Raw genomic sequence first — 13,590 nt, 5'->3', positions numbered from 1 at the left:
GCAGTCGATGTTTCTTCCTGTAACATAATGATGAATACATATACATATACACACTTTAAAAACTCAAATAGTAAGATTCATTTTAAAATTTTTCAAAAAAAAACAGTTTTCTAACCAACTTAAGTTCAAGTCCTTTATTTAAATGTGGTTTATTACTTCTTATCATTCTAGCAGCCATTAATTCAGTAAGTAAGTAATCCAATAATAGTAATCTTTTTTGTTTACTATTAAGTCTTTCGCTTAAATGGCCCTCGAGTAGTGAAGTATAACAACAACCTGAAAATATTACATTTCTAATACTTTCAAAATTTTCAGCAAGTAATAAGCAATAAATACAATATCGAACCTAATTCCTTCAAAAAACTACTCAATTCTAAGAGAAAAGAACTGCTTTCATCTTCAGAGTCAATTGAGTTAACAGTTTCTTCTAACTTGCAAAGAAATTTTAATTCTTTGCAAATCCATTCAACTAATTTAGTAAATTCTTTATTTTTAACTCCATCATTCACGGCTTCCTCTAAGTTTGTACCTACCAACAACTCTCCTTTATAACTTAAAAAAAAAAAAAAATTAAAATTATCAGTTTGCCGAAAAAGCTTATCATTTATAACTTTCACTAATCGCAAATATTTAATCCTAATTATTTCACCAACCCTAGGTCCTCTAAAATATCTAGAATATCGTTTTCCATAATTAAAATAAAAAACAAATGTTTTTATTCACAAGTTAAGTGACCGAAATTATACTTTAAGTTCTCTTTAAATGCATCCGAAAATCAACAATGGAATTCTATTTCCACGTTTTTAAGTGCTGTCATTATTATTATTCAGGATTCATTAATAAGTTGTGTATTTCAGAATTGGATTACACATGTTAGAAAATTTGATCTTATCTATTGTACTATAAAATTTCTAAATTTTTCATGTATAATTATTTAAAAAAGTTTGCGTTTACATTTTTTTCAATCTCAACTTCAGTTTCACAAAAGTGTAAAAAAAAAAAAATTTTAGGGCAAAAAGTTTTTTCTTTTTAAAATAAATTAATAAATTTATTAATAAATTATAATAATTTAAATTTCAGTTTTCAAAATATGTACTGAAATAAAAAGGATAATAAAAAATAATTTGTTTTTATATGTAAAATTTTATTTGTCTTATAAATCTTAATTAATTTCAAATAATAAATAATAATATTTTCTTTTAAAGTATTAAATAAGAAGATTTGTCATGATGTTGTTTTGTATGAAATACATCATTTTAAAAAAATTATTTGCTTAATTTTTCTTGAAGCCAATCTTCAGTTAATTCATCAAGTTCCCTAATTTCATAAACCCTCGTTAAATCGGCTTCTTTTTGGAGAGCTAACTTTGTTCCAGCATACATAATTGAAGTTCCATTTGACTATCTGTAATAGTGATATTAAAAATAAAATATTTAAACTGCCTGGTAAAATAATGTAATGATATTCATAATCGATATTATTTAAAATCATGTATATCCTCAAGTAAATTATTATTGGCATTTAAAAAATTTTAGAAATTCATTCAAAATTTATAAAATTAGTCATAATTTTCATAATTCATAAAAAAGTACAGTTACAAAACATGAAAATTTTAAAATCTAAAAGTAATTACATAGCAAATTTACTTACCTCTAGGTGTAAAATATATAAAACACATAGGGTATGATATTCGACCATCATTGTGCGTCATTTTATAGCTGTATACTATGTACCTAGGTTGATGACTAGGTAAAGATTCTCTCAACTCATCAATGCTAATATCCTCTAAAATTTCATCAATACATATTTCTTGTTTTTCACGATCTACTTTTACTATAAACAAAAAAAAAAAATTTTTTTTTTTTTAATAAATATTTGCAAAACAATTTTAAACATAATCAAAAAAAAAATACACTTACATATTAAGGCAGCATTATTTTCATTTTTACGAAATCTAAATTTTTTTAATGCATCTTTTACATCATCTTTGATGTCACAAACTTTGACATGTCCAGACTAAAAAATAATAAATTGTTAATAATGTAAGACATTTAAAGCATTTGTTACTTTTTATATTTGTTTGCAATTTGAAAAAATAAATATATGGAATTATAATTATGATGAATTAAAATATTATTGAAAAAAAAAAAAAAAAATTAATGTGAATTTTGAAAAAATAATGATTTGACATTTAAAGGAGCCCAACCCTTTTAATTCATAGATATAAAATTCATTTTAATTACCATTACTAAGTCTATAAATGCAACTTTACTGGCCGAAAATATTTGTATTAAAAAAAATTAGTCTTTGTAAATAGAGAGCAACTTTTTGTTTGCATTTAAAAAAATTTATTGACAATTACAGCATAATAATTCAAAGCTAAGAATGGCTAAGCTGATAATGGCAGCACAAAATACAAATGTTATTTTCCCTGCTTCCACTACTTCATTCGAACGATTTCATAATTGAGAATTTATCAAAATTTACAAGCAAAGAAAAGGGTTAATTTTTAAACTACGTGGAAAATAAAGGAATTATAACAATTACATTTAATGTTTATCATTTTAAAAATTGCCTTATTTTAAATTTGCAATTTAAATTTTTTTTCCCCGGTTTTTTATGTTGAACGTTTTAAAACAATTTTACCAACTTATGTAAATATTTTAAAAGTGATTTAACTTCAAACATACATTTATTTTTTATGAATACATAAAAATAAAATTTTAAACATACACGTTTATGTGTAAACAAATTTTAACACGGTGTTTTAAAATCATTTTTTTTTTTTAAGCAATAAGTTTTAAGGATTAAAATTAAAAATATTGATTTTTAGAATGAATGCTACTAGTTTATACGTATCTACATGTCGTTTAGTTTTACAAGTAGATTCAGAAGATCCCGGGTGTTGTTCTGATTTATACAGACTAATTCCGTATTTAAGACAGTCTTTGTCATGTACTGTTTGTGGTAATTTGCTTATAGAACCCTTTACTCCCACTGAAACCAACTGTCAACATCATGTTTGTAGAACTTGTATTGGTGGGAAAAAAAAGCTTAAACCATCCTGCAGTTGGTGTAAAGATTATGATAAATACATTCAAAACGTTCAGTTACGAATTTTATTACAGTGTTATAAAAAACTTTGTGAATATATTATTAACTCTTCTACATATAAGTTAATTTGTAAAAGCAACACTTCATTATCTATTGGAGATTCTAGCGTTGCAAACATTATTGAATTAATTCAAGAAGGAGCTGGTTTTGAAGATGAATACAAAAGCAATACTGGTTTATCTAAATCTGCATATAGTATATTACCCTGTATATATGCCAGTGCTTCTACTCAAACAGTTGTTCAGTCTAATGGATCAAACAATGATACAGAAACTGTAGTTGAAGATGATATTCCTATATCTAATGGTTCATCCATTTATTCAGTATCATATGCTGGGAATGGAAATAAAATGGTTATTAAAAGAAAAGCCATGGTTCATAAAAATGAAATGGAAAATTGTGAGAATTTAAGACTTTTAAAGGTAAATTAATAATTTTTGAGTATATAATTTTAATTATTTATTAAAAGTTATTTTCATTGATTAATTTTTAATTGGTTTGGATTGAATAGGGGACTTCTTATAAAAAAACAGTTCATAGAAAAGGCTATAAAGGACGAGGAAGGTCATTTAGGTATGACATAAAAAGCAGTAATAATAATAATTGTAATAATAATAACTGTTCTGTAGCCGGAAATATTAATAATAGTGGAAAAGTAAACTCGAAAAAAAAAAAATTAGGCTGCAGATGTGGTAATGCAACAGCAAGTCCAGGAAAATTAACATGCTGCGGACAAAGGTAGGCACATAATATAAATTAATAAGGTTTTTTAATGAAAATTTTTTAACACTTGTGTTTGTACTATAGTATGATCTAGTTTTTCAAAATTATCAAAAAATAAATAAATTATTTTAATTTACATTATTTTTTCTAGGTGTCCTTGTTATGTTGATTCAAAGGCATGTTTAGATTGTAAATGTAGAGGATGCAGAAACCCACATACCAAGGAAGGTCAAAAGGTATTTTTTTTTTATTTTAGACAAAGTAAAATTTTCTAATGAATACAAATATTGCTTTTTAAAAATTGAATGAATGGTAATGTAATCATTGATATGAAGCAAAAATTTGAAATCCTAGGTGGTAAATTCAATAAACATCAGCGACATCTTTTAATCTAATTTTTACAAGGCTTTTATATAATTTATCCTTTTATTTGCTTAACTCTGATCAGCCAAATAGAAGTATTTATGTAAATCACTGTGACAAATGCCAAAAAAACCAAAAGAAATTTCTTTTAACAGTTTTTTTAAGCACTTTGAAAAGTATAAAGTATTAAAATTAAATTTATAAATTAACTCAATTAGATAAGAAAATTATAACTAATTAAATATTGGAAGGGAATTATATATATAATGATGCATTATAAAATGTTTAAAAATTGAGGAATTCATGTAAAAAAAATTATAATTTTCAATGGTATGACAAGTTTTTAATTATAATTATTAATAATTTATAGATAATTCGAGAGCCATTAGATTCTCAAAATAGTAAAATTCAATCTCCAACTCATCTGCCGACTGAGGATTCAATTCCGGTAAGTATATCAGTTATTATTAATTTTTCTTTGTGCAAACTTTTCAAGTAATTTATAGTAAACAAAACAATTTATTCAATTTTAAAATTTACACTATGATTTTTTTTCAGTTTCTCTTCAGAGTTTTAAATTAGAGTAAAGTTTTCTTCCTGATGCATTAACACTTCAAAATTAGCAACAATGATTTTCCCAAGTTTTTCCTTCAAATTACATAAGTTATTATAAATGACAGAATTTTTATAAAACATAAGAAAAGGTTTATGAAATTTAAAATTAAAAAATTGTACAGTTTTCTAGAAAAAATTGCTTAAAACAAATTATAAGTTTTTATTTATCATTTTTTTTTTTTCATGTTAGAGCTTTCTTACACAATTTTTTATAAAATTTAAATGATGCAATAACATAATTTAAAAAATAGGTAATAATTAAACAAATATATAAATTAAATGTGAAATTTTTTTTATAAAAAAAAAAAATTTTTTTCTTGGTATTATATACTTCACTTTTCCTAATATATATTTATAATATAGTATTTTTTTTTAATCATATTTAAATTTTATTTAGTAGTTTAATAGAAAAAAAAAGAATGAATATTATTTTTGCTAATATCAATTAGTAATAATAATAATAATTGATTTATTTCTATCTACTTCTTTTTATTTTTGAATTTTTAGCAAAAAAAATTTTGAATTTTTAATTTCAATAGTTGGTAAGGAAAAAACAATTATTGGATGGATTAACTATTTACTTGCCGAAAAGAAATAATAATTATTTCTAAAAAAAAAAAACAGATAATGGTAAGTTTAAAAATCAAGTTAATTTATTTTATATTGATTATCAAACTTAAATAAGCAATAATTTATTACTTTTCATAAACTTAATATTTCTTACAGTAATTATTAATTTATTGTTATTAACAGTAGCAAAGGAAATTTCCCTCCGAAAAAAAAAACTTTTTTTAATTTTATTTTGTTCGTAATTTTTATAATTTGACTTATTTTTTAAAAAAATATTAAATTCATGAAAGAAAAAAGTTTTTTATGGTTTTCTTAGGCACAACCAATTTCAGAAAACTCAAACGAAAGCAATTCAATAAATGAAATTCAAAAGATATGTTCAGAATATGAAAAGCTTGAAGACAATATTTCTCCTACTCCAAACAATATTAATATTACTTTAACAATTGAGAGTTTAGAAAATGTTGTAAGTATACTATAAATAATATAATTTAATATAAATGAATTAATTGTGTTTTAAAATTCAGGACATGTGTAAAGTAAGAGAATTAATGGTTAAAATGGAATTCAAGGGAGAAGTTATAGGTCAAACAGATAAATTAAAAGTTGAATCGAGTACAGTAGAAGTAAATCTTGTTGGAAATATTAGTTCCGAAAACGCTGATAACAAATACATAGATAACATTATGTGCAATCCAATCTTATGTTTGTAAAAAAAACCAAATGTTTTCAATTTAATAATAAACAATGATGGGTTGATATTAATTAATAATAAGGATGAAAACTACTGGTAGATAAAATAAAATTTTTTAATAATATTAGTTACAGTTTTCGATTATACTCCTTATGGAATATCCGGTCATCCTAATACTCCCAAAACGGATAGAGATGAAAGAAAAAAAGCTTCGAAAGCTTCAAAAGCTTCAAAAGCTACTGTTTCAAGAGCATCAGTATCAGTTCATGCTTTACAAAATATTATGGGAGTTTGTAATTTAGATTTGATTAATCTTTTATTAGGTAAATTCAAATTAAAAATTAATTATTAACATTAATTTTCATAATTTTTTAAATAATTAAATAAATAAGATAAACAGATAATTGTTTTATTGAACAGGTCAAAAATCAATTCGAGAAAGCCTTGTGGTAGAAAAAGGAAGAAATGTGTCCAGTAAAGAACTAGTAAGCTGGAATAAGCTTCCAATACTAAGAGTTGTTGCATCAATTGAAGATAATCAATCCGTTTTTAATAATTTGAATGATGGCTATAATATTTTGGGAATAACTGTGGAATCAGTATATAATGCACCTGATTATTTAAATGAAGGAACTTCAGCTGAAGCTGCTATACTTGTGCCTATCTTTGGTGATGTTGGTAACCAATTATATGATGATTTCAAATAATCTTTTCTTCGATTGTTTATTTATTCTTCATAACCTTGTCTTTGACCTTTTTTATTTTATAAAAATAATTTTTAAAATTTTTTTACTCTTTCAGAAAAAAAACATTACTTTTTCCAATGGAGTTGTAACTTCAAGAAGCGAATTAGATTCCAGGAAAAAGTGGTTTAATCTTTTAAATGCTCCTGGTTTCGGAGGAAGATCTAATTTTCAGTTTTGTATTTAATACTTTAATTTAACTAATATAAAAGATAATAATTATGAAAGTTTTTTAATAATTATTTTTCTTTTTTAGAATAAATAACTCTGGTTCCGATGTGATAAGTTCTTTGCCGCCAACTGTTAATATACAAAAAGAAATGAACAAAAAACGTTTGAAAATTGAATGGAACACATTTACCCGGTGTTTAATCAACAAAGCTGATAACAATTTGTTTTATTCAAAATTGCTCAGGTGAATATTCAAACTATAATCAATTTTTAAATTTTTCATATACGATTTTTATATTTGAATCATTAATTATTTTTTAGATATCACGTTTGGCCTATTGAAATATTCATTTCTAATAAAGGAAATCAACATAAATCTGCAAAATCGGAAAAAAAATCAAAATCTGTTGCAACTTCCGGTACAACTGTTAATTTTGAACATTTTATTGGATTTTTAAATATTTCTGCATTGCTTTATCCGGGAGGTAATTGAGAATAACATAAATACGAATCAAGTATTTTTTATATATTCATATTTGTTAATCATTATTTTAAAAAAATTAATATTAAATTATAATTAAAAGTAATCAATCTTTATAATGAAAACTTTATTTCAGTATCTAAAGTCAGAACGGCTTGTCAATTATATTCATATAGTCAGTCTGAGCTAATTGAAAAATTTGGAACCGATTTTATTTCATTTAATTTACAACCTCCAACTGGAAATGCATCTAAAACGAAGGAAGATTCACAAAAAATGTCTGCAGAACTTGAGGTTATTTTTTTTTTTTTTTTATAATTTTAAGTCATCTAATTAAAAACTTTAAAAACATTTAAAATTTTACATAAAATTTAAAAAAAAAGAGAATTGATAGATTTTTTTTTTTTTTTTTAAAAAAAAACTTTTACAGAATAAAAACGATAACTATGGTCAACCTATTTTTACTAAATATAAAGCACCAACGTTTGTTATTGTGGAAATAGAATTTTGGAAATCTTTTGTTCGTCGAAAAAATGAAGACCAATTATTAAAAGAGTAAGAATTTTTATTTTTCACCTTTTTTATTTACAATAGAAATACTTAAATGTATTTGATTTTCAGTTTGAATTCTTATTTGTGTTTAAAAGGAAAAATACCTAACAAAATGTTGAATTTTGAAGTGGCTAAAAAAAATTTTGAACATGTTTTACAGGTGAGTTTTTAATTTGTAATATTTTCATTTTAAAAATATCCTTTAATCTTATAATCATTTACTTTTTTTTTTAATAGAATATAATTTGTTTGATGGTTCAAGAATATACTTCCTTTATGCATGTTAAAAAAAATTATCCAAACGATGGTCAAAAGGCAAAATTTAATTTCTATGACTTTTTAAGAAATCGAGAAAGTTTTGATAGACTCATATCTTGCCTTGAATCAAAAGTTACATCTTACATTTACGAAAAATATGGAGACCTTAATAATTATAAAGTAATTATAATAATAATAATTTAATTAAAACTGAATTCAGTATAGTATAATGATATATGGATTAATTTTAAAAAAAAAACAATCAATCTTTTATTTTAGGAAATATTTCCAGAAATTTATACAAATCTCATTCATGAGTTGCATAAAATTACAAATAAAATTGTTTTCGGAGCTAATTATGATTTACATTTTAATTATAATGCGATCGACTTGCAAATGTTTGCTGAAGAAGCAATGGCCGAGGATGATCTTCCATTAGCAAAACAATATATTTTACTGGTATGAAATACAATCTATTTTTTAGTTTCAAAAACACTTTGGGCTTGGGGTTTTTCGTTACGATTTCCTGTGGGAATTCGTTACTAGTTTTGTATGTGACCATGATTATTAATAAAATTTACTTGTTTTTTTAAAACAGAATATATCTAGAAATAAAAGCGAACCTGATTTGTGGTTGGACTTTGCAGTTTTTTGTATTAAAATAAATGATTTTGATACAGCACTTGAAGCTTTAAGGGAAACTCTCACCCTCGACATTAATCATCAAATAGGGTAAGTTAAGAAAAAATAAAAACCAATCGGGATTTGATTCCTTTCATCTTAAATTTAAATTTTTTTTTTTTATACCAGGTTATTATTATACGGATTATTGATGGGAAAATTGGGAAAAATAAGCGTAGCAGAATTAACATTTCAATATTTATTGACGAGGTATCCGAATTATGCCGAAGGATGGAAAGCTTTTTATTTTTTTTATTCGACAAATAAAAATTACGAAGGATCGGATTTTACTTTTCTCATGAGCAAGTTATTTTATCATTACTTTATTATAATTTAATTTTTACCGAAAAAAAAAAAAAAATATTTATTATTATTAGGTAACAAGCTTGAATATGAAAAAGTAAAAAAATACAAAAGTTTTTCAACAGCAAACCTAAAATCAACTAAATCGGAAATGAATCGAGATGGATTTCAATTCAAGCATTATCCATATCCGGATGACCACATACTTTTAGGGAATAACAGCTGTGGAGTTAAAACTTTTATTAATGGAATTAGTTGGACGGAGCCATTAAGTTGGAGCACGACATTTTGCCCATCGAATAATATTAATATCAGAGCTGCAATTGTATTCTTTAAATTGGGCTTAATTGAGGTTGTAGAAAAACAATATCTTAAATCATGAAAGTTAATTAATAATATTTTTATTTAAAAAGAAAAAAAACTTTTTTAATTAGTTTGCATCGATGGCTTTATCTGATGATTTATTAAAAAAAAATGGGATTTTATGTTCTTATTATCAATATTACCTTGCTGTTGCTCATTACCATCAAGGTCTCTACAATGAAGCCATTTATCAATTGGAAATGATTGTAAAAGAACATGGAAAGGTACCTTTTTAATACCTTTTATTAATAATTTTACTTAAATCGTCTGTAAAACATTAAAAATTAATATAAAAAAAAAAAATTTTTTTCAGGATGTTTATTTATGGAGTTTAATGGGTCATTGTTATTATAAACTTGAAGATCACATTAACGCAATGGCTTGTTATGAATATGTATTAGAATCTTATAGTCAGCCAAAAAATGTTCATCTCATACAATTGAGGTAATGTGATATTAACTTTTTCTCATTTTCGGGGTATAATTTTTTAAAAATAACAATCATTCGTTGATGGTATTCCCCGGTGTGGAAAATAACGTTAATTTTACAGGATGGGAAATTATTATTTACTCACAAAAAAATTTTCGTGCGCGAAAAAAACATTTTTTAACGGATGTAAACAATTGCCCACTCCTCGAATGTGGAAGGGATTCGGAATCGCGTGTTTGAGGGTTAGAAAATATTTTCTTTTAATTATTTTTCGATCAATTTTTTTTTTTTTTTTGACTACTTGTTAAAATTTTAGTTAGGAGAACATGACAATGCTGAATTAGCTTTCTGTGAAGCCAATTATTTAGATAATGCTGACGCAGAAACTTGGGGATATTTAGCATTAGTTAATGGTTTATTGAAACGTTTCGATATGTTGAAAAACTGCTTTTTAGAAGCCAAAAAGGTTCATTATCATTATTATTTTTCTATATTATTTATTTATAATCATTAAATTTTCAGTAATTTATATTATTTTTTCTAGCGAAACTTAAAATTGAACAATGAAGAGTTGTTCAATGAAATCGAGATTTGTATTACTTCAAATAATATTAAATTTAATGAATTCCTCTAATAATTAATATATAATCTGATGAATATTTTTTAAATTTTTATAAGGAAAAAAAATAAAATGATGAATTTGATAAGGAATAAAAATATCAAAATTATAATTTTTTTTTTCTTTTTTTAAATTTTGAATTTAATTATTATTTATTTCGGTGAAAATGTGACATCTTATCTCCTTTATCATATACTAAACAAGATTATTGGATTAATAAAAATCTATACGTCACACATTAAAAATAATTTATCTTTAGGAAATGTTTAAAAAAAAAAAAAAAATACGGATAAATATTAATCAAAATAATTTATTTTTATGTAAAAATTACAAATGTATTGTTAATTAACTTTAATTGGCTTTATCATTATCTTTTTATTATTAGCTTTGGTAGTAAATCTATTGGAAATATTTTGGGATTTTTTTTAAATATTATTTCAATTAATACAAATTGATAACATTTAAACTACAACATATTCTTATCGTAGACAATTAAGATGTTGTAAAATACTGGTCACAAATAAAATAATTAAATCGAGTATAATTTGTGGCAAAATAATAATTATTTCAATTCGATTTCAAACCATAAAAAGCTAAAATAAAGTTTAGACATTTTTAAATGCTTAATTTTTAGGCATTTATATTAATAGTAAAACCAATACAACAATCACAGTACAAACATTTGTGTTTTTTAATTTGAATATTCACTTTATAACAACACTTTAAAAAAATTTAAAAAATAAATATTGAACTAGAGTATACAATCACTTCATATTAAAAAGTAATATTCAAATTTTTAAAAAGGTATTGTCAATCAATAGTATTTCTTTTCTTTCTTTTTTTTTTAGAAAAAAAACATTAAAAATAATAAGCATTATTATTATTATTATTGACTTCACTCATTAAATATATAAGTATTCTAATAAATTATTATAATTCTTCTATGGGCTTCATTTAATAAATACAAGTTTAAAATACATTTAACTGGTGGATATAAGAGAATATATCATTCTAAAATAAAAAAAAAAAATATCATGATATGCAATGGAAAACATTAAATAAATAAAATAAATAAGGAATATTTTTTTCTTACCCATATAAGTAGTAAAAAAATGATAAAAGATAAAATCCCAATTTAATCCATCCCTCTCTTTGGCATTTGCTTAAAATATCGGAATTCATTATTGTTGTTGCATCGTAAAGGCCTGGTCCCGACATTACAGGTCTTGTCATATACCTAAGTATAATAATTTAAAATTCTTAAATTAGTTTTCAGGTAGAATATTTTTATATGATTTAGATTAAATAATATGTTATAACAAATGTTTGTACCTGTTTAAATGGTATGCAATCAATGGTACATTGATTATTAAAGAAAACCACTCTCCTGATGTCAAAAATAGTAAATTAAAAAATATGTGTAAAGCATATTCTGGCAATACTAACTATGAACAAAAAAAAAAATAAATAAATAAATAATGTAAGTAATACAACAAAGTTTCCTTCATCAATAATAATTGTAATCGAATATACTTACAGGATTCAGGCTATCACATTGTTCTATAGGATGTTTGCAATCTGTTTTAAGCTCATCAAAAGCAATTACCTGAAACAGTAAAAATGATGTTTATGTTAATAAATATTATTTTATATTAGTTTTCAATGGCTGTTTATAAAAAAGCTCACACACAAAAAATTACCTTTTCTTGCCATGCAAATTAAAAAAAGTTGGTACCGATCGCAGTAATGATCTTAAAATTTACATTATTTAGCAAAGAGAGAGACTGATGAATTTTTTTTTTTTTTACTTTAAAAAATATTAAAACCATTTATTTCCTAAAAATAAAATTACCAGATTAGGTTACTGGTTACTTACATGATAAATAGCAAAAAAAATTAAAACTGCATCAATAATTAAAGCAACTATGTAAGCAAAAGCTACAAATGTAAAAACCATTTTACAATGTACACAATTTATAAAATACTGATAATAAGTACACTAATATCTTAAAATATTTTTCCTTTTATTTCGTACCTAGAAAAAAAAAAAAAAAACAATTCTTATACTATGAATAAACTGAAATTTACATCGATATCACAGATGTTTTAAAAATCATTGGGGGAAAAAAAAAACCATAGAGATAGTGAACTGAAATAAGTAACCGTAAGTTGTAAGTGAAAATGCTTTTTTTTTTTATTTTAAATTTTACAAATTAAATGGAGAAAAATACAAAATTAACTGTAAGAATTATCATTTTTTTTTATTTTTTACGCAAAATTATTTTAAAAGATTTAATTGAAAGAAGTTTTATTTTGCAACAACAACAAAAAAAATCCAACTAATATTTGCAATTGTTTAATTACATTATAAAACTAATGTTCTCTGTATTTTATTTAACAAGAAAAAAAAAGAAAAAGAGGAAAAACTTTCATGAAGAATTAAAAAATATCAAAAGGTAAAGTTATAAATAAAGTTTAAAAAATTAATATTTAATTGTTTTATCCCTTTTTTTTTTTTTAAAAAAAAAAAAAAAAAAGTTAAGTGTCTATGTTTATTATATCTATGAAACCAAAGAAAAATTATAAATAAGAAGGGATTATAAAAAGAAAATATTTTTGTATTATTAATGAAATAAAAAATTAAAAATAATTTGTTTTTTTTTTTTTTTTTGTATATAAAACATTATTTTTTCGACTTTGAAAAATGTCTGAAAATGAGGAAATGGAATTTTCTCCCCTTTATATTTTACCCACGGAAATATTCATTCATATTTGTTCCCTTCTTCACGTAAGGGATTTAATATTTTCACTTAGTCTAGTTTGCAAAAGATTTAATGAAATATTAAACGATAAAAACTTTTGGAAAATTTTTGTCGCTAAAAGATGGAATTATAAATATCCCTTTCAATCA

At 23.3% G+C, this 13,590-nt stretch overlaps 11 protein-coding genes across 11 annotated transcripts in view; 8 read left to right on the top strand and 3 right to left on the bottom strand.

Annotated features, from left to right (window-relative positions):
• Phum_PHUM348170 (uncharacterized protein) overlaps positions 1–691 on the bottom strand; it is a gene marked incomplete at both ends in the record, with an annotated part of 1,673 nt that extends 982 nt beyond the window's left edge. The window contains 3 exons of the mRNA XM_002427799.1: positions 116–276; positions 347–552; positions 654–691. Of these exons, the coding sequence (XP_002427844.1) occupies positions 116–276; positions 347–552; positions 654–691 (405 nt within the window). The remainder of the gene's footprint in view (positions 1–115; positions 277–346; positions 553–653) is intronic.
• A 574-nt stretch (positions 692–1,265) lies between these two features.
• On the bottom strand, positions 1,266–2,246 carry Phum_PHUM348160 (Glia maturation factor beta, putative; the record flags this gene model as incomplete). Its single annotated transcript, XM_002427798.1, has 4 exons — positions 1,266–1,360; positions 1,651–1,833; positions 1,920–2,016; positions 2,244–2,246. The coding sequence occupies 4 exons, from the start codon at positions 2,244–2,246 to the stop codon at positions 1,266–1,268; spliced, it is 378 nt and encodes a 125-aa protein (XP_002427843.1).
• Positions 2,247–2,834: 588 nt separating this feature from the next.
• Positions 2,835–3,856, top strand: Phum_PHUM348150 (uncharacterized protein; the record flags this gene model as incomplete). Its single annotated transcript, XM_002427797.1, has 2 exons — positions 2,835–3,513; positions 3,795–3,856. The coding sequence occupies 2 exons, from the start codon at positions 2,835–2,837 to the stop codon at positions 3,854–3,856; spliced, it is 741 nt and encodes a 246-aa protein (XP_002427842.1).
• A 464-nt stretch (positions 3,857–4,320) lies between these two features.
• Phum_PHUM348140 (uncharacterized protein) lies at positions 4,321–6,098 on the top strand (the record flags this gene model as incomplete). The annotated part of the gene is made up of 4 exons (XM_002427796.1): positions 4,321–4,383; positions 4,571–4,648; positions 5,702–5,851; positions 5,913–6,098. The coding sequence occupies 4 exons, from the start codon at positions 4,321–4,323 to the stop codon at positions 6,096–6,098; spliced, it is 477 nt and encodes a 158-aa protein (XP_002427841.1).
• A 64-nt stretch (positions 6,099–6,162) lies between these two features.
• Positions 6,163–6,786, top strand: Phum_PHUM348130 (uncharacterized protein; the record flags this gene model as incomplete). Its single annotated transcript, XM_002427795.1, has 3 exons — positions 6,163–6,175; positions 6,214–6,402; positions 6,500–6,786. The coding sequence occupies 3 exons, from the start codon at positions 6,163–6,165 to the stop codon at positions 6,784–6,786; spliced, it is 489 nt and encodes a 162-aa protein (XP_002427840.1).
• Positions 6,787–7,142: 356 nt separating this feature from the next.
• Phum_PHUM348120 (uncharacterized protein) lies at positions 7,143–7,486 on the top strand (the record flags this gene model as incomplete). Its single annotated transcript, XM_002427794.1, has 2 exons — positions 7,143–7,237; positions 7,315–7,486. 2 exons carry the CDS (start codon positions 7,143–7,145, stop codon positions 7,484–7,486), a joined length of 267 nt encoding a protein of 88 aa, XP_002427839.1.
• A 1,194-nt stretch (positions 7,487–8,680) lies between these two features.
• On the top strand, positions 8,681–9,020 carry Phum_PHUM348110 (uncharacterized protein; the record flags this gene model as incomplete). Its single annotated transcript, XM_002427793.1, has 3 exons — positions 8,681–8,743; positions 8,769–8,834; positions 8,883–9,020. 3 exons carry the CDS (start codon positions 8,681–8,683, stop codon positions 9,018–9,020), a joined length of 267 nt encoding a protein of 88 aa, XP_002427838.1.
• Positions 9,021–9,116: 96 nt separating this feature from the next.
• Phum_PHUM348100 (uncharacterized protein) lies at positions 9,117–9,650 on the top strand (the record flags this gene model as incomplete). Its single annotated transcript, XM_002427792.1, has 2 exons — positions 9,117–9,175; positions 9,383–9,650. 2 exons carry the CDS (start codon positions 9,117–9,119, stop codon positions 9,648–9,650), a joined length of 327 nt encoding a protein of 108 aa, XP_002427837.1.
• Positions 9,651–9,711: 61 nt separating this feature from the next.
• On the top strand, positions 9,712–11,073 carry Phum_PHUM348090 (uncharacterized protein; the record flags this gene model as incomplete). The annotated part of the gene is made up of 5 exons (XM_002427791.1): positions 9,712–9,855; positions 9,945–10,075; positions 10,182–10,302; positions 10,377–10,526; positions 11,065–11,073. 5 exons carry the CDS (start codon positions 9,712–9,714, stop codon positions 11,071–11,073), a joined length of 555 nt encoding a protein of 184 aa, XP_002427836.1.
• A 586-nt stretch (positions 11,074–11,659) lies between these two features.
• Phum_PHUM348080 (protein cornichon, putative) lies at positions 11,660–12,636 on the bottom strand (the record flags this gene model as incomplete). Its single annotated transcript, XM_002427790.1, has 5 exons — positions 11,660–11,690; positions 11,773–11,916; positions 12,012–12,124; positions 12,217–12,285; positions 12,556–12,636. 5 exons carry the CDS (start codon positions 12,634–12,636, stop codon positions 11,660–11,662), a joined length of 438 nt encoding a protein of 145 aa, XP_002427835.1.
• A 747-nt stretch (positions 12,637–13,383) lies between these two features.
• The window catches only part of Phum_PHUM347970 (F-box and wd40 domain protein, putative), a gene marked incomplete at both ends in the record, with an annotated part of 2,022 nt that continues 1,815 nt past the window's right edge, over positions 13,384–13,590 (top strand). The window contains one exon of the mRNA XM_002427789.1: positions 13,384–13,492. Coding sequence (XP_002427834.1) covers positions 13,384–13,492 — 109 coding nt within the window. The remainder of the gene's footprint in view (positions 13,493–13,590) is intronic.

This window comes from Pediculus humanus, genomic scaffold (assembly GCF_000006295.1).
Source record: "Pediculus humanus corporis 1103172107761 genomic scaffold, whole genome shotgun sequence".
Classification (NCBI taxonomy): Eukaryota; Metazoa; Arthropoda; class Insecta; order Psocodea; family Pediculidae; genus Pediculus; species Pediculus humanus.
This window is presented reverse-complemented; position numbering and strand designations above follow the sequence as displayed.